The 27,126-nt window shown below is 44.3% G+C and overlaps 1 protein-coding gene across 17 annotated transcripts in view; it reads left to right on the top strand.

The window, feature by feature from the left end:
* UBOX5 (U-box domain containing 5) overlaps positions 1–27,126 on the top strand; it is a 54,075-nt gene that overhangs the window by 8,823 nt on the left and 18,126 nt on the right. For 12 of the 17 annotated variants that reach the window (XR_013535085.1, XR_013535087.1, XR_013535088.1 and 9 more), the window contains exons 2-3: positions 24,297–24,391; positions 25,463–26,663. Coding sequence is in view for 13 of the 17 variants with exons in the window: in XM_078371267.1 (XP_078227393.1) it covers positions 24,338–24,391; positions 25,463–26,663 (1,255 nt within the window). In the remaining 4 variants the exon portion in view is untranslated. Of the gene's footprint in view, positions 1–3,585; positions 6,320–22,609; positions 22,689–24,296; positions 24,392–25,462; positions 26,664–27,126 lie in introns of those variants that run through there. The other 5 variants (XM_078371260.1, XM_078371268.1, XM_078371269.1 and 2 more) reach the window with 2 other exon arrangements.

The raw sequence follows: 27,126 nt of genomic DNA, 5'->3' as shown, positions 1-27,126 counted from the left end.
ACTCTTGACCTCAAGTGATCCGTGTGAGCCACTGTGCCTGGCCAGGATCTACTTCCTAAAATGAGATGAAGACTACAGATTTGAAGGTTTTAGTTGCACATTGTGGTGGATTAAATTAAATTCGAGAGTAGGTCTTCTTAAAAGCCCTGTTCTGTCAACTGTAGAGTTCTGTTACCTGCTATTTCTATTTTTCTTTTTTTGAGACAGTCTCTGTTGCCTAGGCTGGAGTGCAGTGGCATCATCTTGCCTCACTGCAACCTCTGCTTCCCGAGTTCAAGCGACTCTTGTGCCTCAGCACCCCAAGTAGCTGGGATTACAGGCTTGTGCCACCCCATCTGGCTGGTTTTTGTATTTTTAATAGAGATAGGGTTTTGCCATGTTGGCCAGGCTGGTCTTGAACATTTGACCTCAAGTGATCTGCCTGCCTTAGCTTCCCAAAGTGCTGGAATTACGGGCGTGAACCACTGCACCTGGCCATCCTGCTGTCTGTTTCCACCTTTCTTGTGCTGCAGTATTAATTGAGTTTCCTAATGACTATTTTGAGGAATATAATCTTCAATTGTCATCTAGATATTAAAGTAAAAATTATTTTAGTACAATTTTTCTACAGTTTAAAAATTTTTAACAAATTTTTTTTTTTTTTTTGTAGAGACAGTCTTGCTGTGCTGTTCAGGCTGGTCTCAAACTCCTGGCCTCAAGCAGGCCTTCCACCTCAGCCTCCCAAAGTGTTGGGATTACAGGTGTGAGCCACTGCACTTGGCCACATTTTTCTAAGTTTTAAAAAGCTGGCCATCTGCATTTATAGAAATAGTAGTATGGAGCAGAGATCAGCAAGCTTTTTATGTAATGGACACTAAAAATGCTTTTCAGGCCATACAATCTGCTAGTTACACAGTTCTGATCTTGTAGCAGGAAAGCAGAAATAGACAATGTATAGTGAATGGCCTAGCTATGTTCTGAAAAAGCCTTGTTTACAAAAACATTTGAAGAGCTAGATTTAGGCTCCAGGATGTAGTTTGCTGACCCTTGACCTGAACCATAGATTTGATGGGCAGAATGGTCCACAGGTGGTCAGGCACGGTGGCTGAAGCCTGTAATGCTGGCACTTCAGGAGGCCAAGGTAGGAGGATCACTTGAGCCCAGGAGTTCGAGCCCAGCCTGGGCAACACAGTGAGACTCCATCTACACACACACACACACACACACACACACACACACTCTCTCTCTCTCTCTCTCTCTCTCTCTCTCTCTCTCTCAGGAGGCTGAGGCTGAAGTGGGAGGATTGCTTGAATCTGGGAGGTCAAAGCTGCAGTTATCATGCTGCTACACTCTAACCTGGGTGACAGAGTGAGATTTTCTCAAAAAAGAAAAAAAGAATGGTCCAAAAGCCACAGTAAAGAACCAAGTGTATAAAAATTTAGTGTGAGAGAATTCTGCTCTGATTCACACAGAAATTCAAACATATGTTCCTGCCATCCAGAGAAGCCTGTGTAGCTGGGCTACTGGAACAGAGCTAGTGGCCTGCCCTGCTGTCCTTTGGTTCATGGGCTATGGGCTCTGGAAGAAAGTGGCTGACAGCAGAGTTGGTCAGGCATTTCAGAAAATCATTCTGGCACCCTTGGAACTTTTACGGAGTTTTCTGCAGCAACAGCCCTGTCTGGTCCATCAGCTGACAACTCAGGTCTCCTTGGGTCTTGCTTGTTGGGCTTTGGCGCTTAAGTGGAAAGAGAAAGAATAAGCATTAAGGAAAGTGAGAGCACAGCAGAGTCAACTTCATAGTCTCTCATGTTTTCTGCCATGGGAGAAAAATGGGCATTGTACTTCTCACAGGCAGAATAAAGAAGTAATCAACACCTGACTCACTGGAAGCATTGCTAAGCTGCCTACTCCAGATGTCAGCAGGGCAGTTGCGTCAATTGATGTTCCCTGAACCCTGAGCCCAGCTTTGAGGTACTCCTTGCTTCCCACCTGTAAAGTAACAGTGAGCAGACCCTTAACCTTCTGCTTTCTCCCACCAAAATGAGTGAGTTTTTGAGTATACTTTCTAATTACACCACTATGCTGTGACTATTCTGTAATAGTGATTCAAATTCTGTTACAAGCTTCTTGGAGAGGAGAGTAGGCATCTTCTAAAAAAGTACAAGAACAGGCCGGGCACGGTGGCTCAAGCCTGTAATCCCAGCACTTTGGGGGGCTGAGGCGTGTGGATCACAAGGTCAAGAGATCGAGACCATCCTGGTCAACATGGTGAAACCCCGTCTCTACTAAAAATACAAAAATTAGCTGGGCATGGTGGCGCATGCCTAATCCCAGCTACTCAGGAGGCTGAGGCAGGACAATGCCTGAACCCAGGAGATGGAGGTTGCAGTGAGCCGAGATTGTGCCATTGCACTCCAGCCTGGGTAACAAGAGTGAAACTCCGTCTCAAAAAAAAAAAAGTACAAGAACAGCATTAGAATGACAGGGTTTTGTAATTAACAGTTTTGCACTGTAAGAACAGGGGAGGTTATTGTGGATATAACAAATTAAATCTTTTTTTTTTTTTTTTTGAGACAGAGTTTTACTCTCGTTTCCTAGGCTGGAGTGCAATGGCCAGATCTCAGCTCACTGCAACCTCCTCCTCCCAGGTTCAAGCAATTCTCCTGCCTCAGCCTCCCGAGTAGCTGGGATTACAGGCATGCATCACCATGCCTGGCTAATTTTGTATTTTTGGTAGAGATGGGATTTCTCCATGTTTGTCAGGCTGGTCTTGAACTCCTGACTTCAGGCGATCCACCCACTTCAGCCTCCCAAAGTGTTGGGATTATAGGTGTGAGCCATTGCACCATTGCACCTGGTCTCCCCCGCTACCCCATGCTGGAGTGCAGTGGTACAGTCTCAGCTCACCACATTCTGCCTCCCAGGTTCAAGCAATTCTCCTGCCTCAGCCTCCTGAGTAGCTGGGATTGCAAGTGTGTGCCACAACACCCGGCTAATTTTTTGTATTTTTAGTAGAGACAGTTTCACCATGTTGGCCAGGCTGGTCTTGAACTCCTGACCTCAAGTGATCTGCCTGCCTCGGCCTCCCAAAGTGCTGGGATTACAGGCGTAAGACACCACACCTAGCCTGCGAATTATCTCTTATACCAGATCCCACTTTTTACTTAGTGCTGTCAGCATAGCAGTTTTTATAAACATTCTTATTCTTCAGGTAGGACCTATATGTCTTGATATCAAAGAGATGGAATGAGTTGCTCACTTTTGTTCCCAGCCTTCTTTCTAGAAATCTGCCTTCCTTCTTCCTGTCAAAGGTTAGCGAGCATCATCTCTTCTCTAGCTGTTACTACTTGCCTTGTACAGTGAAGGAAGTCTGGTGAGCAGCAGTCTATGAACTGCCCAGGGATATCCTGGGGTGGGGTTTTCCTAGGCCTTTACGTAGAGCACACAATTTATCTTTGATACATGTTGTCATGTGGTTTGGGTATTTACTAGCATTGAACTTACTTGAGTGGACAGCAGTGTAGTTTCAATCTATTTTTTATAATGTATAAATTTGGGTGCTCTTATAGGTGGAAGCCACTCATTCTTCATCTACCCTTTTTTCAGTATCTGGCACCAATTCTGACCCAGTCATTTGTGATCCCTGGCTCTTGTGATATGCCGAAGATTTCCAGGCAGTTTTTGTGGAACACCTCCACATCCAGCTCTAATCAAGCACCATGTAAACAAGAAATTGCCTGGGCAAACCTGTGAGGACTGTATTCTGACTGCCAAAAAGATCACTTCTGACACCAGAATGGCAACTCCCAAGTTGTTAAAACTTTTAGGACACCGAGCATTTCGCAGTCCTTTTGCCTCCTGTGCCTCCCGAAGTGTGGCATATTGGAATGTGAGCAGCACACAGCATGGGGGACCACACCCTCCAGAACACACAAGCCTCTGCCATTCTGCCAAGAAACCTAAGAACATTTGTAGCACCTTCTCTTCTTGGAATATCCTCACAACCAGCAGTGCCCACCGAAGTTTGGAATTCAGCAAGGCTTCTTCCTCTGAGGACAGCACATTGCAGCTGGGCTCACCCAGGACCACGAGAGTTGTTGAAGAGGATGTAGAAGTTTTTGATTCCTTTGAAGACACCCGAGTTTTTCTTGAGCTAAGACCAGAATACCGTCTTCACAGCTATAACGCATCCGAGACTTGTCAGCCCCTGTCTGTTTCAGAAGGTGAACTAATTTTGCACAAAGTTACAGTTTATCAAGATCATCTCCAGGCTCAAGTCATTGCTGATTATTTGTGTAAGCTGAGCTCTTTGCCTCCAGAGCAGCATTCTTTCTTATTGGGCAGTCCCAGGTTTGCTCTGCTCTGCCAGCTGAGTGTGAAGAAGATAGAGCTCTTTGATACCCAAGATCTCATCAATATTTTGAAAGCTTTTGTAATTTTAGGAATCCCTCATTCCCATTCAATGCTAGATGTATATGAGACCAAATGTTGCCATCAGGTGTGGGAGATGAGTATGGATCAGCTCCTTTTGGTGGCTGATCTCTGGAGGTACTTAGGCCACAGAGTACCTCGGTTTTTTAAAATTTTTTTTAGCTATCTTAATTTGCACTGGAAAGATATATCCTTGTCCCAGCTAGTTCACTTAATTTATGTTATAGGTGAAAATCGTCAGGTATCCCAGGATGTAATGCAAAAATTGGAATCATTGATTCTTAAATATATAGATTTACTCAATTTAGAGGAGGTTGGTACCATCTGTTTGGGGTTCTTTAAATCTAGTACTAGTCTCTCTGAATTTGTCATGCGGAAATTTGGAGACTTGGCTTGTGCTGACATGCAGCATCTGAGTAGTCACACCTTAGTGAATATTCTTAAAATGTTCCGTTTCACTCACGTGGATCACATCAATTTCATGAAGCAGTTTGGAGAGATTGCTCCTCAGCGAATTCCTTCCCTGGGAGTTCAGGGTGTCATGCACTTGACTCTTGCCTGCTCGGCCTTACGCTTCCTGGATGAAGGAGTACTGAATGCAGTGGCTGCATCTTTGCCTCCTAGGGTGGTGCACTGTCGAAGTAAAGATGTTGCCAAGATACTGTGGTCATTTGGAACTCTGAATTATAAGCCACCCAATGCAGAAGAATTTTACTCCAGTCTGATAAATGAGATTCAGAGAAAGATGCCTGAATTCAATCAGTTCCCAGAACACCTGCTCACCTGCCTGCTGGGCCTGGCGTTTTCGGAGTACTTTCCAATAGAGTTCATTGATTATGCTCTCAGTCCAGGGTTTGTCAGGTTAGCTCAGGAGAGAACTAAGTTTGACCTCCTTAAGGAACTGTATACTCTTGATGGTGCAGTAGGCATTGAGTGTCCAGATTACAGAGGCAATCGTCTTAGTGCTCACCTTCAGCAAGAGGGGTCTGAATTGCTGTGGAATTTAGCAAGAAAGGATATGAATTCAAAGCCTGAATTCTTAGAAACTCTCTCTTTACTTGACACCATGTTGGGGGGGCCCCAGTATATCAAGCACCATATGATTTTGCCTCATACCCGATCTTCTGACATAGAGGTCCAGCTTGATGTTAACCTGAAGCCGTTACCATTTAATAGAGAAGCCACACCAGCTGAAAATGTAGCCAAATTAAGGCTTAAGCATGTGGCAGTCAGACTTACAGATGATTTGATGAATCAGTTACTAAAAGGGAAAGCAAGAGGACATTTCCAGGGCAAAACTGAGTCAGAGCCTGGGCAGCAGCCCGTGGAGTTAGAGGAGAAGGCAGCTGCACCTTTGGGGGGCTCCCTTTGTAATATAGCAGATAAATCACGGGCCATGGAGATTGCTGGCCTATGCCCCCCAGCCTGCAGGCAGACTCCAAGAGTGAAGCTGGCTATTCAGTTTACAAACAGGAATCAATACTGCTATGGCTCCAGGAATCTCCTTGGACTGCACAGCATGAAGAGGCGGCAGCTGGTTCGGCTTGGCTACCGTGTGGTAGAATTATCCCACTGGGAATGGTTCCCAATACTGAAACGAACTCGCTTAGAAAAGTTGGCATTTCTCCATGAAAAAGTATTCACCTCTGCTCTCTGAAGGGTATTAGGGGCATTTCTATGGCAAAGCTGCAGGTGTATACTGTACCAGGTGTTGCACAATGATTATAAAAGCCAGAATGTAAGTTTGGCAATAAAATAGTCTATTGAGAAGACTTAGCTGTGTCCAAGGCAGATTAGAGCTAGTGTACTTTGCTGTGAATTGTAATCTACTTGGATTATACAAATAGTTGCAAATCTGTACATGTTACTCTTAGTAAATAATAAACACCTTAATATGTCCTATGGTCAAGTCCTTGTTGGAATTTTCTGTTTACCAGCCTTATATCACAAAGTTTTAGACTAAAAGTAAAGTCAGACGTTGTATAAAGCCAATTTTTAAAAATTTTACTCTTTTCTGGAGACCACCCCCACACTTACATATATTTTTATTATTTAATTTTTTAAGTCAGTTTTTGTTTTTGTCACCCAGGCTGGAATGCAGTGGCACGATTTCGACTCGCAGCAACCTCTGCCTCCCAGATTCAAGCAATTCTTCTGCCTCAGCTTCCTAAGTAGCTGGGACTACAGGTGTGCACCACCATGCCTGGCTAATTTTTATATTTTTAGTAGAGACGGGGTTTCTCCATGTTGGCTAGGCTGGTCTCTAACTCCTGACCTCAGGTGATCTGCCTGCCTCAGCCTCCCAAAGTGCTGGGGTTACAGGCATGAGCCATCACGCCAGGCCTTTTTATTGAGGTGGAGTCTTCCTCTGTCGCCCAGGTCGGAGTGCAGTGGTGCGATCTCGGCTCACTGCAAGCTTTGCCTCCCAGGTTTAGGCAGTTCTGCCTCAGCCACCTGAGTAGCTGGGATTATAGGCACCCACCACTACGTGCTGTTTATTTTTGCATTTTTGGTTGAGATGGGGTTTCACCAGCTCGGCCAGGCTATTCTCAAACTCCTGACCTCAAGTAATCTGCCTACCTTGTCCTCCCAAAGTACTGGGATTATAGGCGTGAGCCACTACTGGCCAAAGCCAGTTTTTAAAAAGTGTTTTTAATTTACCATGCTTTTTAAATTTTTTGAGACAGTCTCACTCTGTTGCCCAGGCTGGAGTGCAGTGGCGTGATCTTGGCTCACTGCAGCCTTCACCTCCCAGGTTCAAGGGATTCTCCCACCTCATCCTCCAGAATAGCTGGAACTACAGGCGTGGACCACTACACCCAGCTAATTTTTTATTTTGTGGTAGAGACAACATTTCACCATGTCGTCCAGGCTGGTCTCACACTCCTGACCTCAAGTGATCCACCTGCCTCGGCCTCGCAAAGTGTTGGGATTACAGGCATGAGCCACCATGCCTGGCTTATACCTTGTTTTAAAATAAGAATCTCATGCCAGATATGGTGGCTCTCATGCCCGTTATCTCAGCACTTTGGGAGGCCAAGGTAGGAAGATTGCTTGAGTCCAGGAGTTTGGGACCAGTCCGGGCAACATGGTGAGATCTTGCCTCTGCAAAAAACAAGCAAAATTAGTCAGGGGTGATGGTGTGCCCCCATAGTCCTAGCTACTCAGGAGGCTGGGGTGAGAGGATCTCTTGAGCCTGGGAAGTTGAGGCTGCAGTGAGCTGAGATGGCACTCCTGTACTTTAGCCTGGGTCACAGAGCAAGACCCTAAACAACAACAAAAAAGTCCAAACAAAGGCCATGTGTGGTGACTCTCATCTGTAGTCCTAGCACTTTGGGAGGCTGAGGCAAGCTAATCTCTTGAACCCAGGAGTTACAGACCAGCAACATGGCAAAACTCCATGAAGAATACAAAAAATTAGCTGGGCATGGTGATGTACACCTTTAGTCCCAGCTACTTGGGAGGCTGAGGAGGGAGGATCACCTTAGCTTGGGAGGTCGAGGCTGCAGTGAGCCATGATTGTGCTACTGCACTCCCCCACGTGGTTCACAGAGTAAGACCCTGTCAAAAAAAAAAAAAAAAGCTCTCAGCTTCACTTACATTTCAGGATTTTTCCTCCAACGCATCTTTTCACGTACGCTAAAATTAAAATTCTTATTGTTTAGATGTGGTTGACTGTCCTTAGTTGCTGATTCTTCTTGCTTTAAAGAGCCATTTCAGAATTAGTGAACTTAATATATTTCTCTTAGCTCCCTCTTCCACATTTCTACTTGTCTTGCATAAACTCCCCCTACCCTCATAATTTTCTTCTTAAAATTGGACTTAGAAGAATAGAATTCATAAGCACATGTTGGGCCAGTGGTTCCCAAGTCTGATGCTTAGGCAGAATGGTTTTCATGGCAAGTAGCTCAGATGGGAAGGAAACATGCTACATGTTGTATTAGGAAGTCCAGTGGGATTCAGGTTTGGTTGTATTGGAGTACAAACAAGGAGACTGTATATATATATAAGTAACATAATATAGAGAACAGATATAGTATGTGTGATTTGCAAATAGTTTCTCTCATTCTGTGAGTTGTCTTCACTTTTTGTTTTTAATTTTGTAGAAGTCCACTTTATTATTTTTTCTTTTTTTAATTTTCTTTTTAAAGACGGGATTTCACCATGTCGGTCAGGCTGGTCCTGAACTCCCGACCTCAGGTGATCCACCCACCTTGGCCTCCAAAGTGCTTGGATTACAGGTGTGAGCCACTGTGCCCGGCCTGTTATTTTTTCTTCTGTTGCTTGTGCTTTTGGTATATCTGAGAACCCATTGCCAAATCAAAGGTCAGGGAGATTTACCCCTATGTCTTCTGGTAGTTTGAACTCTTTATATATAAGTCTTTGATCCGCATTGAGTTAATTTTTAAAACAAGGTATAAACCAGGCATGGTGGCTTATACCTTGTTTTAAAATAAGAATCTCATGCCGGATATGGTGGCTCTCATGCCTGTTATCTCAGCACTTTGGGAGGCCAAGGTAGGAAGATTGTTTGAGTCCAGGAGTTTGGGGCCAGTCCGGGCAACATAGTGAGATCTTGCCTCTACAAGATCTCCCTCCTCAGTTACATCTTTATATGTAGCATGAGGGAACAGTCCAACTTCATTGTTTTGCATGTGGATATCTAGTTGTCCCAGCATCATTTGTTGAAGAGAATATACTTTCCCCATTGAATTGTTTTGGCATCTGTGTCAAATCAATTGACCATACATGTGGGGGGTTATTTATGGATTTTCATTTCTATTTCATTCATCTGTTTTTAGGCCAGTACCACACAATTGGGAAATATGAGTCTTCCAACTTTGTTATTTTTCAATATTGTTTTGGCTACTCATGGTCTTTGCACTTCTATATGAATTTTAGGATCAGCTTGCTCATTTCTGCAAGAAAAGCCATTGGGCTTTTGATGGGGACAGTATTGAATCTGTTGTATGCTTTGAGGAATGTTGCCATCTTAACAATATTAAGTCTTCTAATCCATAATTATGGTATATCTTTCAATTTATTTAGATTTTTAATTCTTTCAGCAATGTTCTATAGTTTTCAGTGTATAAATCTTACATCTTAGTTTTTTGTTTTGATTTGTTTTGTTTGATACAGGGTCTCACTCTGTCACCTAGGCTGGAGTGCAGTGAAGTGATTGTAGTTCACTGCAGCCTCAAATCCTGGACTCAAGCAGTGCTCCAGCCTCAGCCTCCCAAGTAGCTGATAATCCAGGTGTCCACCACCATTGCTGGCTAATTTTTCTATTTTTGGTAGAGATGCAATCTCACTCTGCTGTCAAGGCTGGTCTCAAACTCCTGGTCTCAAGTGATCCTCCCACCTCAGCCTCCCAGAGTGCTGGGATTACAGGTGTAAGCCACTGTACCCAGATGTTAAATTTATTCCTAATTATTTTATTCTCTTTTATGCTATTGTAGATGGAATTGTTTTTAAAATTTCTTTTATGAATTGTTCATTGTGAGTGTTTAGAAATACATATGATTCAGCAGACATGGTGGCTCACACCTGTAATCCCAGCACTCTGGGAGGCCGAGGTGGGCAGATCACTTGGGATTAGGAGTTTGAGACCAGCCTGGATGGTGAAATCCGTTTCTTCTAAAAATACAAAAATTAGCCAGGCGTGGTGGTGTATGCCTGTAATCCCAGCTACTGGGGAGGCTGAGACAGGAGAATTGCTTGAACCCGGGAGGCGGAGGTTACAGTGAGCTGAGATCCCACCATTGCACTTCAGTCTGGGAGCCTGGGTGATAGAGCAAGAGTCTGTCTCAAAAAAGAAAGAAAAAGTTAGCTGAATGTGGTGGCGTGCACCTGTAATCCCACCTAGTTGGGAGGTTGAGGCAGGAGAATCACTTGAGCCTGGGAGGTGGAGGTTGCTGTGAGTCGAGATTGCACCATTGTACTCCAGCCTGGGCAACAGGGTGACACCGTTTCAAAAAAAAAAAAAAGTAAAAAACTGAGGCAGGCACAATGGCTCACGCCTGTAGTCCCAGCACTTTGGGAGGCTGAGGTGGACAGATCACAAGGTCAAGAGTTCAAGACCAGCCTGGCCAGCATGGTGAAATGCTGTCTCTACTAAAAATACAAAATTTAGCTGGGTATGATGGTGCATGCCTGTAATTCCAGCTACTCAGGAGGCTGAGGCAGGAGAATCACTTTAATCTGGGAGTCGGAGGTTGCAGTGAGCCGAGATTGTGCCATTGTACTCCAGCCTGGGTGACACAGCAAGACTCCACAGTCTGGCGCAGTGGCTCACCCCTTTAATCCTAGCACTTTGGGAGGCCGAGGTGGGTGGATCACCTGAGGTCAGGAGTTCAAGACCAGCCTGGCCAACACGGTGAAACTTCATCTCTATTAAAAATACAAAAAAATTAGCTGGGTGTGGTGGTGAGTCCCTGTAATCCCACCTACTCAGAAGGCTGAGGCAGGAGAATTGCTTGAACTTTGGAGGCAGAGGTTTCAGTGCACCGAGATCACGCCATTGCACTCCAACCTGGGCAACAAGAGTGAAACTCCATCTCAAAATAAATAAATGGTAAAAACTGTCTGCTTGTGCCTTGCACATGTTAAGCCCTTGGAGAGTGACTTGCCTCCATGTGCTATAAAACTGCAGGCTTCTTTGGGGCCCTCACCTGTGCTGTGGTCTTTCTGCACACCTCTCACTGGTATGTAACCATGTAGGATGGGCTGGGACAGCTGTCTTTCATTTTAACCAGTTCTAAGAAAAAGGCACACGAGTCAAACTTTTTTCATGGATGGACAGGTAACTCAATTTAGAAATTATAAGAAGTATTGCACTTCCTTAAAAGCTGAAGTGCCCAATTTATGAAATTGCTCGGTGCATTGGTATTCCACCCACTCTTTGAGGTGAAATGCTTTTCTCTTATTTGACAGGTAATCTTTTCTTCTTTTTTTCCCTCTGTAACCTGTTTGAGCCTAGTCTTTAAAATACATGTGTCTGCCCGAATTACTTTTCAGTACATCTTTATGAGACTCAAAATGAGATTGTATAACACAGCTATGGTAATTTTGTGGGCTGAGGGAAGCCGGATGCTGAGGTGTTCAGAAAGTGTCATGGTCACCTTACTTTCTTCTAAGTTATCCTTCTGTACTTCCCTACCCACAGGTTCTAAACCTCAACAGCAAAAACAAAAGGTTTGTTTGGTTGCTTCAAGCTCCAAGGAAGCACAGATAACAATATTCCAGACTGGGCAACCAGCTCTTCCAAGTTTGCCCAGGACTTTCCTGGTTTTAGTACCATGTTCTAGAAAACTTCTTAGCTATGGGTGTACCAAGACAGTTGGCAGCTCAACTCCTGGATCCCTTCTTGGCCCTTCCTGTGCACCTCCTTTTCTGAGCCTGAGTACTGGCAGCTGCAAAAAGTACTCTGAACATAAATCTCAGTCTTTGCTGTCATCCTGAGACCTCAGGCATACATCAACTTTAAATACATAAAAGGAAAAAAAGAACAGCTTATCCCACTACCCTAGTACATTGCATATTTAAATTCCTGCTTGTCCACCATTACCTCTCAAATGATTTATGTATGTATATTCCTAGATGTTGATTTTTTTAACAAATGTGTGATCATAATACTTTTGTTTTTTTTTTTAAAGACAGTGTCTCGCTCTGTAGCCCAGGCTGGAGTGCAGTGGTGTGATCCCAGCTCACTGCAACCTCTGCCTCCCAGGTTCAAGTGATTCTGTCACCTCACCCTCCTGAGTAGCTGGGACTACAGGCATGTGCCACCATGCCTGGCTAATTTTTGTATTTTTAGTAGAGATGGGGTTTCACCATGTTGGCCATGTTTATCTCAAACTCTTAACCTCAAGTGGTCAGCCCACTTTGGCCTCCCAAACTTCTGGGATTACAGGCATGAGCCACTACGCCCAGTGTATGATTATAATACTTCTATAAGTTTTGTGTTCTTTTTGTTTCTACGTACTTTTTTTTTTTTTTTTGAGATGGAGTCTCGCTTTGTCACCCAGGCTAGAGTGCAGGCCTGAGTGCGATCTTGGCTCACTGTAACATCCACCTCTTGAGTTCAGGTGATTCTCATGCCTCAGCCTCTGAAGTAGTTGGGATAACAGGCACCCAACATCACACTCAGCTAATTTTTGTGTTTTTAGTAGAGACTGGGTTTTACCGTGTTGGCCAGGCTAGTCTCGAACTCCTGACCTCAAGTGATGCGCCACCTTGGCCTCCCAAAGTCCTGGCATTACAGGCGTGAGCCACCACACCCAGCCTATATATAATTTTGCATTTTCCTGCATAGTTACATTATTTATGTGACATGAATACCAAGACTAAACATATCATTCAGGTTTGTTTCTTATAATGTGGGCAGTGAGCTTAACTGGAGTCTTCAGTCAAGGCTTAGATCTGAATGAAAAATTTCAAGACTTCTGTGGAAGTATGGTATTTGGATTTATAAGATAAAATTATTTTATTTATTTTATTTTATTATTTTTTTGAGATGGAGTCTTGCTCTGTTGCCCAGGCTGGATGCAGTGGCACGATCTTGGCTCACTGCAACCTCTGCCTGCTGGGTTCAAGCAATTCTCCTGTCTCAGACTGGGATTACAGGCGTCTGCCACCATGCACGGCTAATTTGTTGTATTTTTAGTAGAGACAGGTTTTCACCATGTTAGCCAGGATGGTCTTGATCTCTTGACTTCGTGATTCAGCCTCCCAAAGTGTTGGGATTACAGGCGTCTTGTCCCCGCAAAGTGCTGGGATTACAGGTGTGAGCCCCACGCCCGGCAATAAAAGACTTTTTAAAGGATAACACATGAAATTCTTGTGATAAAAGTATTCTGTATCTTGACTACAGTTGTGATAACACAACTTTGCACATAGAGTAAAATTGCATCGAACTAATTAGGCACACACGAATGCATGCAGGCCTGGTAAAATCTGAAAATCAGTGGGTAATGATCAGTATCAGTAGGCTGATTATGAAGTTGTATAGCTATGCAAGATGTTACAGCCAGGTGCAGTGGCTCATGCCTGTAATCCCAACACTTTGGGAGGCTGAGGTGGGTGGATCACCTGAGGTCAGGAGTTCAAGACCAGACTGGGCAATATGGTGAAACCCCATCTCTAATAAAAATACAAAAATTAGCCAGGCGTGGTGGCAGGCACCTGTAATCCCAGCTACTTGGGAGGCTGAGACGGGAGAAACCCTGATAGCCAGGTGGTGGAGGTTGCAGTGAGCCAAGATCGCACCACTGCACTCCAGCCTGGGTGACAAGAATGAATCTTCGTTTCAGAAAAAAACCAAAAAGGATGTTACTATTGGGGGAAACTGAGTAAAGCATATGTGGGATCTCTCGATCTCTCTGTATTGTTTCTTACAACTACATGAGTCCACAATTATCTTTAAAAGATTAATTAGATTTTTTTTTTTTTTTAGATTGCACCACTGCACTCCAGCCTGGGCAATGGAGAGACTGTGCCTCAAAAAAAAAAACAAATAATAATAATAAAATAAACAATTTCTTAGAAAGTAGCTTTGAAATCCTTATGAGATGCTCAGTAATACATTATGCATAGTTCATTTTTCTCCTTTTAAAGAATGCCTCTTCCTCAAAAAAGAGGAAAAAAAGGATTAAAAAGAGAAAAACTAAAGGAAGATAATGCCAAAGGAAAAACTGCGACTACCAGTTTATTCCCAAGTAGTTAGTACCTTGGCACTCATCTTTGATATCTTCAGGAAGGCATTTACAAGGAGCCCCTCATAGTACAGAGGAGATAGTGGGGAACACATCAGTCAGAGGAAAGGGAAACCTCTTGAAGGGTGAATTGCCTCTAAGTGGTTCAGAACTGCTGTTGCCATCTAGGAGGTTAATGGCAGACTTTTCATTAGTGTCATTTCTCTCTCTGGTTGTAAGCCTTCTATGACTTACTTCTGATCAGTAGCTTTCAGACTTTTTAAAAAAACTACAACTTTTAGTAAGAAATAACTTTTACAGCACCTGAATGAATAAATGCGTGTGTCTGTGTGTTCAAATATATATGTAACTGAAACAAAACCTTCATAAAACAGTGCTCACCCTTATATGTGGTGCATGCTGACATTTTCTGTTCTACTTAAATTTTTTTCTTTTTTGGGGGGGGTTTTTTTTTCTTTTTTTTTTATTGTTCTACTTAATTTTTAAAACTAGTTATGGCTCAGTAATTTAAGTTCTTAATTCTCAACCTGCAATTTGGAGAAACTCTACCTCAGCCACTAAGTGAAGTAATCTCAACTTCTTGGCATGACATCATTCAAGGCCTTCCTCATCTGGCTCCATTTGCCTTCCTAGTGCTGGCTTCCACTCCACCTCTCTAGCTAAATGGCATATTCAGCATTTCCTGGACCTGCCTCACACTTCCCTCCTCTATGCCTTGATACTTACTGTTCCCTTTCTCCAGGGCTCCTTCCCTTTTGTTCATGTTCTCACCTCTTGGCTCCTATAGTCTGTAGTCTGTGGTAGCGTTAGTATGTAGCATCTGTCTTGCTTCAGAGTTGTCCATGAGATCAGGCATGTGTCCTAGTCATCCTGAGTTCACATGGTACTCCTGTGAATTCTGCCCTGAGTAGACCAATGTTTTGGCCAAAACTTTTGACCAATGTTTTTCAAAAAAAATTTTTTTTCTCAAGTCATTGTAAGAAATACATTTTATGTTAGATGAAATACATGGATTTGTTAAATATGTTTGTACAAAACTGAAGCAATTTCATGGAGTATTCATACTATTTGCACCTTCATATTTTGTATTCTCTTCTAGTTATTTCTTTTTTTTTTTTTTTGAGATGGAGTTTTGCTGTTGTTACCCAGCACTGGAGTAAAATGGCACAATCTTGGCTCACCACAACATCCGCCTCCTGGGTTCAAGCAATTCTCCTGCCTCAGCCTCCTAAGTAGCTGGGACTACAGGCGCGCACCACCATGCCCAGCTAATTTTTGTATTTTTAGTAGAGACGGGGTTTCACCTTGTTGACCAGGATGGTCTTGATCTCTTGACCTCATGATCCACCCGCCTCGGCCTCCCAAAGTGCTGGGATTATAGTTATTTCTTTTTCTCTTTATTTTTTTTTCCTTTCAATGTTATCCAATAGTTACTTCTTTAACACATTACTTGATTTCAAAAACCACAAATTGAAAAACATTGATCTAGGCCATCTTTCCCCACTCTGAATGTCATCTGTAGAAAGCTCTGTTACAAACCTTTAAATTGTATTACATATATATATAATTATTAATATTATTTTAGACAGAGTTTCGCTCTTGTTGCCTAAGCTAGAATGCAGTGGCACAGTGTCTGCTAACTGCAACCTCCGCCTCCTGGGTTCAAGCAATTCTCCTGCCTCAGCCTCCCAAGTAGTTGGCATTACAGGTGCCTGCCACCATGCCCGGCTAACTTTTGTATTTTTAGTAGAGACGGGGTTTCACCATGTTGACCAGGCTGGTCTTGAACTCCTGACCTCAAGTGACTCACCTGCCTTGGCCTCCCAGAGTACTGGGATTACAGGTTTGAGCCACCATGCCTGGCTTTTTTTTTTGGAGACAGGGCCTCGCTCTGTCGCCCAGGCTGGAGTACAGTGGTGCCATCTTGGCTCACTGCAACCTCCACCTCCCAGGTTCAATCATATGTTCTATTATATAATCGCTATTTAAAAGAAGTCTTTATTGGCCAGGCACGGTGGCTTATACCTATAATCCCAGCACTTTGGGAGGCTGAGGCAAGCAGATCACCTGAGGTCAGGAGTTGGAAACCAGCCTGGCCAACATGGCAAAACTCTGTCTCTACTAAAAATACAAAAATTAGCCAGGCGCAGTGGCAAGCGCCTGTAATCCCAGCTTCTCAGAAGTCTGAGGCAGGAGAATCACTTAAACCTGGGAGGTGGAGGTTGCAGTGAGCTGAGATCACGGCGTTTCACTCCAGCCCGGGTGACAGAGCAAGACTCCATCTCAAAAAAAAAACCAAACAAGTCTTTATTGTCTCAAGACTCACAGAGAACACCATTCATTTCTTTTTTTTCCCACAAGAAGATTTGTAGAGAATATTTCTTGCAGCATTTTTTTCATAGTAAGAAATTATAAACAATATAAGTAATAGGACAATGGAGAAACTGCTTTAGTCATATACTTGAGTATGAGGAAGTTAAAATGAATACACTGGATGTAAACATTTCAATATGTGAAACCTTAATGTAATGCTTAATGGAAATGCAAGTTGTCAGATGATACACATATTATTATTAAGGTATATTAAAATATATAACTATATGTCATATGTATATATATATATATATATATGCATACCTATACTGATTTGAATGACAAACATCATTAGATAGAGCTTACTTCATTGGGGCCCAATGGCTCATGCCTGTAAGTTCAGTCCTTTGGGAGGCCAAGGTGGGTGAATTGCGTGAGCCCAGGAGTTTCAGAACAGCCTGGGCAACATGGTAAAACTCCATCTCTACCAAAAAAAAAATTAGCCAGATGTGGTCATCTATGCCTATAATCCCAGATACTCGGGGGGCTGACGTAGGAGAATCACTGATCACCGGAGCCCTAGAGGTCGAGGTTGCAGCGAGCCAAGATTGCACCACTGCACTCCAGCCTGGGCATGGAAGTGGGAGCCTGTTTCCACCCCCACCCTCCAAAAAAAAAAGGAAAAAAGAACTTACCCCTTGGCAAAAGGGAGAGGAAATAAGATGGGTGCTGGATTTTGTTTTTATCTCTTGAATATTGCTTTTAACACTGAAATCAGAAGCAAACATAGCAAAATGTTAACATTTGCTAAATCTGGGTGGTAGGTACAAGAGTGTCTACTGTTTTATATTATTTTTTTTCTTTTTTTGTTTTTTGAGACAGAGTTTCGCTCTTGTTACCCAGGCTGGAGTGTAATGGCGCCATCTCGGCTCACCGCAACCTCCGCCCCCTGGGTTCAGGCAATTCTCCTGCCTCAGCCTCCTGAGTAGCTGGGATTACAGGCACGCGCCACCATGCCCAGCTAATTTTTTGTATTTTTAGTAGAGACAGGGTTTCACCATGTTGACCAGGATGGTCTCGATCTCTTGACCTCGTGATTCACCCGCCTCGGCCTCCCAAAGTGCTGGGATTACAGGCGTGAGCCACCGTGCCCAGCTTATTTTTTTCTTTTTTTTTGAGACAGAATTTCGCTCTTGTTACCCAGGCTGGAGTGCAATGGCGCGATCTCGGCTCACCGCAACCTCTGCATCTTGGGTTCAGGCAATTCTCCTGCCTCAGCCTCCTGAGTAGCTGGGATTACAGGCACGCGCCACCATGCCCAGCTAGTTTTTTGTATTTTTAGTAGAGATGGGGTTTCACCATGTTGACCAGGATGGTCTCAATCTCTTGACCTTGTGATCCACCCGCCTCGGCCTCCCAAAGTGCTGGGATTACAGGCTTGAGCCACAGTGCCCGGCCCTATTTTTTTCTTATAAACCTGTATAAAGCCATCTTATAATGCCATTATTATCTGTCTCCAAGCTACTTCTCTGAAAGCAGGGCACATTAACCATGATCTGAGGTTTCAGATTAATTTATGCTCATGCCTTCTCTTTCTTGTACTTAGATGCTACATCTGGAGAAAGTGGCTATGCTTTTTAAGTATTTACTGGACAGTGTTTGCAGTGAGTTCAAGTTATACAGCCATTTCCTCAGCAGAACTGGGGAGAGAGTCTGTCTGGACTAGGCTGTTTGCATTTTCATATGTTGAGCCATTATTTCTTTTCTGTATTAAGTGTTAAGGGAGGAGGCATCTGACCTTAAAAGTCCAGAGTACTGGAACAAGATAGATGATGAGATTATACCTGTTAAAGACTTTGATAGTGGCTGGGCTCGGTGGGTCATGCCTGTAATCCCAGCACTTTAGGAGGCTGAGGCTGGCGGATCATGAAGTCAGGAATTCGAGAGCAGCCTGGCCAGTGCAGTGAAACCCCATGTCTACTAAAAATTAGCCGGATGTGGTGGTGCATACCTATAGTCTCAGCTACTCGGGAGGCTGAGGCAGAAGAATTGCTTGAACCTGGGAAGTGGAGGTTGCAGTGAACCAAGATTGTAACACTGCATTCTAGAGCCTGAATGACAAAGCAAGACTCCATCTAAAAAAAAAAAAGACCTTGATAACAACCAGAGTCTTATTGGATATCACTATTTCCCACAGAAACAGATATCATTTGTAAGATATTCTTTAAAAATAATGTGGCATTCTCCTGTGACATGCTCGTTTGTTTCAATTTGCATATTTCAGTTTGATCTCCAGTCCTGAGTTGTTTTCAATCACTTTTTACCCCAATCATTCTTTATGCCAGGTGCGGTGGCTCACGCCTATAATCCCAGCACTTTGGGAGGCCGAGGCGGGTGGATCATGAGGTCAAGAGATCGAGACCATCCTGGTCAACAAGATGAAACCCCGTCTCTACTAAAAATACAAAATTAGCTGGGCATGGTGGTGAGCACCTGTAGTCCCAGCTACTCAGGAGGCTGAGGCAGGAGAATTGCTTGAACCCAGGAGGCGGATGTTGCGGTGAGCCGAGATCATGCCATTGCACTCCAGTCTGGGTAATGACAGCGAAACTCTGTCTCAAAAAAAAAAGTCATTCTTTATTATTATTATTTTAATTTAATTTAATTTTTTTTTATTTATTTTTTGTAGAGACCAGGTATTACTATGTTGCCTAGGCTGGTCATAAACTTCTGACAATCCTCCTGCCTTGGCCTCCCAAAGTGCTCGGAATTTATGGGTATACACCAGCCCACCCAGCCATTTTGTTTGTTTGTTTGTTTTGTTTTTGAGACAGTGCTTGCTCTGTCACCCAGGCTGGAATGCAGAGACACCATCTTGGCTCACTGCAACCTCTGCAGCCACAGTTCCAGCCATTCTTCAGCCTCAGCCTTCTGAGTAGCTGGGATTAAAGGCACCTACCACCACACCTGGCTAATTTTTTGTATTTTTAGTAGAGATGGGATTTCACCATGTTAACTAGGCTGGTCTTGAACTCTTGACCTCAAGTGATCTGCCTATCTCGGTCTCCCAAAGTGCTGGGATTACAGGCATAAGCAACCGTGTCCAGCCTCACCTAGCCATTTCTTTGTTACTGTTATTATGAATACACCTTACAATTTAGAACATTTTTAGATTTACATACAGATTGAGCATTATTCATGCTATTAACATCTTACGTTAGTGTGGTACATTTCTTACAATTGATGAGCCAGTACTGATAAATTATTAAGTTTATAGTTTAAGGTTCATTCTTTGTGCTATATAATTCTTTGTGTTTGTTTTGTTTTGTTTTGAGTCAGGATCTCCCTCTGTTGCCCAGGCTGGAGTGTAGTGGCATGATCTTGGCTCACTGCAGCCTTTGCCTCCTGGGCTCAAGTGACTGTCCTGCCTCAGACTCCCGAGTAGGCGACATTACAGACATGCACCACCATGCCTGGCTAATTTTTGTATTTTTAGTAGAGAGGGGGTTTTACCATTTTGGCCAAACTGGCCTTGAACTCCTGGCTTCAAGTGATCCTCATGCCTTGGCCTCCCTAAGTGCTCCAAAGTGCTGGGATTGCAGATGTGAGCCACCATGCTTGGCCTTTTTTTTGGAGACAGTTTCTCACTCTGTTGCCCATGCTGGAGTGCAGTGGCTTAATCTTGGCTCACTGCAACCTCTGCCTCCCCGGTTCAAGCAATTCTCCTGCCTCAGCCTCTCCAGTTGCTGGAATTACACATGCTCACCACCTCGCTAGGCTAATTTTGGGTTTTTAATAGAGATGGGGTTTTATCATGTTGACCAGGCTGACCTTGAACTCCTGACTTTAAGTGCTTTGCCCACCTCAGCCTCCCACAGTGCTGGGATTATAGATGTGAGCCACCAATCGCGCCATTGCACTCCAGCCTGGGTAACAAGAGTGAAACTCCACCTCAAAAAAAAATAATAATAGGCCGGGCACGGTGGCTCAAGCCTGTAATCCCAGCATTTTGGGAGGCCGAGGCGGGTGGATCACGAGGTCAAGAGATCGAGACCATCCTGGTCAACATGGTAAAACCCCGTCTCTACTAAAAATACAAAAATTAGCTGGGCACGGTGGCGCGTGCCTGTAATCCCAGCTACTCGGGAGGCTGAGGCAGGAGAATTGCCTGAACCCAACAGGCAGAGGTTGCGGTGAGCCGAGATCGCGCCATTGCACTCCAGCCTGGGTAACAAGAGCGAAACTCCGTCTCAAAAAAAAAAATAGGTGTAAACAACCTAAATGTCTCGCAAAAGTAGCCTCAAACTCCTGGGCTCAAGCCAAACTCCTGAATAGCTGGAACTATGGGCACATGCCACCATGCCCAGCTAATATTTTTTAAATTTTTTGTAGAGACAGCATCTCACTTTGTTGCCCAGATTGGTCTCAAACTTGTGGCCTCAAGCAATCCTCCTGCCTTGGTCTCCCAGAGTACTAGGATCACAGGTGTGAGCCCCTTTGCCCAACCTATTTATACTCTACATTGTTCCAAAATTATTTTAAGCTAGCTTTCATATTATACTCTATTATATAACAATAAATAATTCAGGCAGGGAGAAATGTCAGGGATGGGCCACAGATTTTATTCGGAGCTTTCCAGCAGCCTGAGTCAAGAAGGAGTATGATCCATATTCATACCACAAAATATTAAGTTGCTTAGGAAAAACAACTCTTGTAGTGCTGAGACCAAATTGAAAATTTTCTACAGGTCTCAAAGAGAGGATACCACATAGAATAGACAGTGATCATTTTGTCCACCAAACAAAACAGTAACTGACTTTATAGAGCTGTTTCTTATTGAAGTTCCTTGCTAAAGGACCACACAATGCCAGTGAGCAGCTTGGTGAAGAGTATTTGCAGGGGTTGGTGAGGATGGTGATGGTTGTGGCTGGGATGAGCATGAGGATAGGCCCGTGCACTGGTCTGAGGGTCAGCTCAGTGGAGTGGTATGTTTTAGAGATTAAAATTATGGTTCTCACCTGATGTGTCCTGCTACCCTGGTGTCCTGTGAATCTTCACAAGTTGGCCACTGAATTTTTATCAATGTGTTACATTTATTTTTGCAACTGATGAGGATCAAAACTGCTAAGAAATCTGTCAGATAGTGATGTGGGATAAGATTTGCAGCAGCCACAAGGAATGCCAGGCAAGAGTCAGGAGAAGCCACTTAGGCCAGCACCAAGGAGAATGTCATGATGTTGGACTGAACACTTATCTGTAAATGTTCACTCAACTTATATTTTGATGAGTGCTGTGGAGAGCAGGTAGTCTGTTTCTGGTCAGGGTTAGGTCCATATGCTTTTGTAGTTGACTGGGGCAGTTGGCAGCCCCTGAGGCAGGTGGAGAAGCCTCATGAGCTGAGATGCTTGAACAGAAGGCTGACTTTTACACACAGAGGTGGGAAGAAGTAGCTAAGGGCAGACCAAGGTTTTCCTTAATTCCAGATCTGGTGTAATGCCTGTTGGAAAGGGCAGTCAAGGTTCTGCATTTCTATATCATAGAGCATAATAGCCTCATTTAAGTCTAGAAGGACTCTATTTTATTTTTTGAGACAGGGTCTCACTCTGTCACCTAGGCTGGAGTACAGTAGCACACTCATAGCTCACTATATGTAACCTTGCACTCCTGGCCTCAAGTGATCCTCTTGCCTCCACCTCCCAGGTGGCTAGGACTAGAGGTGTCTGCCACCACACCTAATTCATTTATTTATTTATTTTTCATAAAGATGGTGTCTTACTGTGTTCCCTGGGCTGACCTCGAACTCCTGGGCTCAAGTGATCCTCTCACCTTAGCCTCCCAACGTGTTCAGATTATAGGTGTGAGAGCCACTCTGCCTGGTTTTGTTTTTTCTTGGCTCTCTGTCAGGGCCAAGAGGGGAGGAGGGAACTGCCTGGGGCAGTGAAAAGAAAACCCCCTCGACCCCGGATCCCCCTAGCCTCAGCCATTTGCCTGGGGCCAGTGCAGATCTGCCTATGCATCATCTGTGTCAGTAGCGTATTGTGCTTTCCTTTGGCATCCTAGGCTTGCTTTTCAGAGGAGGAATGTTTTATTTCCTTGGTTTAGCTATGTATTTATTTTAATGGTTCTATATTCAATTAAAGTGAATGGCTTAATTTTACATTTAAAACCAACAGGAAGTTGCTGCACCAGGTGGGCAGGGAAACTGGGGGAAATGCTGCTCTAAATGAGTTCCGGTATCCTGGCCAAAAAGAGGTAACTAAGGGATTCCGAGGATATTTGCAGATGCAATGCATCAGATACTTCATTCATTTTTACTTATTGTGGAGAACAAGAAAGGTGTCAGAAGCCTGGAGACATTGTTAATATAATCTTTGAGAAAAGGAATTGTAGGAAGTTTTGTCCAGGCCAGATTCTGAAATTCTCTGGCAAAGCAATGGTGTGTGTGCCTCAAAGTGGAAAGCACTAGGAGTTTCAACACAGGCTCACAAAGAACAGGAGGCTTTAGGTCAGGGGCTCTCCACGCCATGAGATTCATGTTTTTTCTATCATGATGAGCTTAAAGCCAAATAGTAAAACCTACTTATGTACATTATTTATAAAAAACAATATGTATAGGTACACACACACACACACTGCCCTAACAGTACTGTAAAGGAAAAATTTTTAGGTACGATAATAAAATTTGTTCTCATGTGTAAATGTTTGGGTGTGACCATACTAGAACACATAAAGATGTGTTCAGAAGCTTTTACCGTCATGCAGGAGCATGTGGAATGCACACTGCTACAAATGCAGACTGACCAAGGTGGAGAGCTTTGCTCTCAGTGATGTGATTTTCAGAAATGGTGGCCATCTCTTAGTCAAGGTCTGAACAAAACAAAATATGACCTTCCTGTGGCCTACATGAAAGTTTTCATCCTAGAAAATTTAGCATATATGAAAACCATGTTTAAATATACTTTGTGTTTATATGTAAAACTGAGTTAGGGGCTGAGATAATAGACATTTGCAAGTCCCATGACAGATCTTCACTTGTGCAGCAACTCTCCACTGAAATGTTGCAGGATGCCCTGTACGCCTGGCCCCTGCCAGTGGCCCCTACTGATTATGACGACAAAAGGGACTCAGAGGGTGGCCCTATCCCTGTTGGGCTAATGTGATTTTTCATGTCCGTGACTGTCAGGGGGAAAGGCATAAATGGCTGACTGGCCTCACCAAGGAGTTGAGATCCACTGGAGAAATCTGCCACTGGCAGGGGTGTTTTCCAGTGGCTCCCCTGCTTCTCTACAGAGTTTCCAAGCGATTCTCCTGCCTTAGCCTCCCAAAGTGTTGGGATTACAGATGTGAGCCACCACACCTGGCCTCTAATAAATTTTCTATTTCTCAATAATGATGTTTTTGACTCATTGTTTTCATTTTAATAAGAAAACATAATTGCATTGATAAGTGTTAAATGACAAAGATGCTTACCACCACTGTAATTATTTTTTGTAACCCTTTCCATTCTGAGCACTCTGTCCTTTCTCTGAGCTCAGCTACTTTTGCTACTCCCTTTCTATGTGGGCCCCTGGCACAGCTAATGGGCCTTGCCTCCGTTGGGTCTTTGGGACAGCTGTTGGCCAGAGAACTGGCAGTCTTTGCCAACCTGTTGAGCCTGCCATAGAAGTCTTCTCTAATTTTTTAGTGACTGATTTTTTCCCCAAGGTCAGTATAGGATATAAGGAAAGTGAGTATAGACTGTGACAGTGTATGTGTTAAAGTTTTTGTTGCTATCCTGTTTGAGTCTCTTAGGAATGAACTTCTGAAAGTTTAGAATTGAATTTAAAATTTTCTAATACTTAGTTTTATTTCTTATTTAAGGCTGCTTCTGATGCTTGGAAGCTTTCCTCTCGGCCACAAAGATGGTAATAAATCTTTGCCTTCCACAGTTCAGACCAAGAATTCACTGCAACAAGGTAAACAAAACAAATATATGCACATAAATATATGATATCTTTGTCATGTGTTTCATCATTTCCTGCCTTGTGTGTGTGGATTTGATTCAGGCTTACTGCACTTCTGCCCTCGTGACTTTAGATTCCATCAGATGGTTTTAGGTAAGCATGGGGCAGGCTCACCTCTAGAATCACACACAGCACCATGATGAGGCGAGCTGTGACGCATTTTGTGCAGGGTTCTCCACTGTACTCTTTTTTTGTTTTTTTATAAAGAATATTGGCCAGGTGTGGTGGCTCACGCCTGTAATCCCAGCACTTTGGGAGGCTGAGGCGGGCGAATCACGAGGTCAAGAGATCAAGACCATCCCGGCCAACATGTTGAAACCCTGTCTCTACCAAAATATGCAAAAAAATTAGCTGGGCATGGTGGCGCACGCCTGTAGTCCCAGCTACTCAGGAGGCTGAGGCAGGACAATTGCTTGAATCTGGCAGGCGGAGGTTGCAGTGAGCTGAGGTCGCGTCACTACACTCCAGCCTGGTGACGGAGTGAGACTCGGTCTCAAAAAAAAAAAAAGTCTTAGTACTTATTTTAATAATTGTACTCTTTATTCTTTGATGATCAATCTTAAGTCTTGTCAAAGTCATAGCAAAGGTAGAAATACTTTCTCTCTCCCGCCATTCTCTCCCCAGATATTGTTTTGAAGAGAGTTTTGGTTGGATTGGGCAGGATTTTGTTGCTTGTTTTTTTTGGGGGGGCGTGGGGATATAGGGTCTTGCTATGTTGCCCAGGCCTTTCTAATTCCTGGGCTAATGGGATCCTCCTGCCTCAGCCTCCCAAGTGGCTGGGACTACAGGTCTGTGCCACCATACCCAGCTCAGTTGCTCATATTTTTAAGGTTGGGGAATACTTGGGACATGGTTGCCCTTGGCCTTTTTGATCTGATATTGGGTGCCTGAAAAAAAATCTGGGACAATTCATTTTAATAGAGGAAATTTTAAAATGAGGAACCTCAGGCTTAAGAGTTTTCTTACAAGTGACAAGTTGTCTTCATTTGGATCACTGTGTCTCATGTTTTTTATTAAATCTAGATATCAGCTGATGGTTATGAAGTAGAAAATCTCATCTCTGAAGATCTCACGAAGAGAAGTCATGGTTTCAGGACGGAGTATTTCATTAAGCCACCAGTCTGTGTGACAGTTTCATTTCCCTTTAACGTGGAAATCTGTAGGATCAACATAGACCTCACAGCTGGGGGAGGTCAGAACATCACTGGCCTGGAAATGTACACATCTGCCTCATCTAGCAGAGTGTCTTGGAGTACGCCCCAGTGTCGGACCCCAGGCCCAGCCGAGCCATCTGTCCCAGATAAGGAGACGTTCACCTTGGTAGGCAAAGTCTTACTGAAAAACCAGAGCCAAGTGGTGTTTAGCCATAGGGGCTTCAAGGCCAGGCCCCCTTTTGGCCCGATGGAAGCCACACTCCCCTCCCCTGTTGTTGTGGCCCAGGAGCTCTGGAATAAAGGGGCTGTTTCCCTTAGCCACGTGGCCCATCTGAGGATCTGTATCACCCATATGACAGGTGGTGGTGTCCCTTGTATCAAGCGGTTGGAAGTATGGGGTCAGCCAGCCAAGACCTGCTCCCAAGAGGTGATAGACAGCATCCTGCTGGTCGCCTCGGAGAGCCTCCCTCAGGATGTGGCTCTGCAGGCCCCAGCCTTGCCCATGGAAAGTGACTGTGACCCAGGGGACCAGTGTGAGAGCCAGCAGGCCCCCTCCAGCCTGCAGAAGCTGGCTGAGAGCATTCAGGATGTGCCTGAGGAGTTCCTGGATCCCATCACCCTGGAGATCATGCCTTGTCCTATGCTGTTGCCCTCAGGCAAGGTCATCGACCAGAGCACGCTGGAGAAGTGTAACCGCAGCGAAGCCACATGGGGCCGAGTGCCCAGTGACCCTTTCACAGGGGTAGCTTTTACTCCACACTCTCAGCCCCTGCCTCACCCCTCCCTGAAGGCCCGGATTGACCATTTTCTACTCCAGCACTCCATCCCCGGCTGCCACCTGCTTGGGAGAGCACAGACGGCATTGGCAGTGACCCCTTCCTCCATTGTTCTGCCCTGTCGGAAAAGGAAGATAGAGCAGACTGAACGTGTCCCAGACAGTAATCTTGGTATAAATGCCTCCTATTTTTCTGCCACAAGCCCTCTGATTCTACCCACTACCTCAGAGCACACTGCTAAGAAAATGAAAGCTACCAATGAGCCGACTCTGGCACACATGGACTGCTCAACAGGTAATTCAGCATCCTGTGTCCGTGGCCAGGCTCGACCATCTCCTTCCTGGGGGCACTCGGCTCTGCTACCCTTTGCTTTGTGCTTGGCCAGCTTACATTCCTGAGGCTGTGCCTGTGCTGCCTCCTTCCCATTTCCCGTTGTGGGGCCCCTCAGCATTATCTTCAGACCAGGGACAACCTGGAGCCTTGGAGGGGTTCTTTGTGTTCTCATCTGTTGCAAGGCTTCAGTCTGCATGTTTCACTCCTCTGCTGGTGATGGTCCCATGGGCACTTTGGCCTTCCTTGGGCTCCCTTTATGTGCCTTGGCCTGGTCAACACTTTTTCCTGGGCTTGAAGCCTCTGGTCACAGCTGCTGGGAGGAGAGATACCAGTTCCTCAAAGCAGAGCATGTCCTCTGGTACCTTCTTTATATTATTCATGTGCCAGTGGGCTCCTCTGGGTGTTGTTTCTAACCTTCACAGAG

The sequence above is a fragment of the Callithrix jacchus genome, chromosome 5 (assembly GCF_049354715.1).
Source record: "Callithrix jacchus isolate 240 chromosome 5, calJac240_pri, whole genome shotgun sequence".
Taxonomy (NCBI): domain Eukaryota; kingdom Metazoa; phylum Chordata; class Mammalia; order Primates; family Cebidae; genus Callithrix; species Callithrix jacchus.
This window is presented reverse-complemented; position numbering and strand designations above follow the sequence as displayed.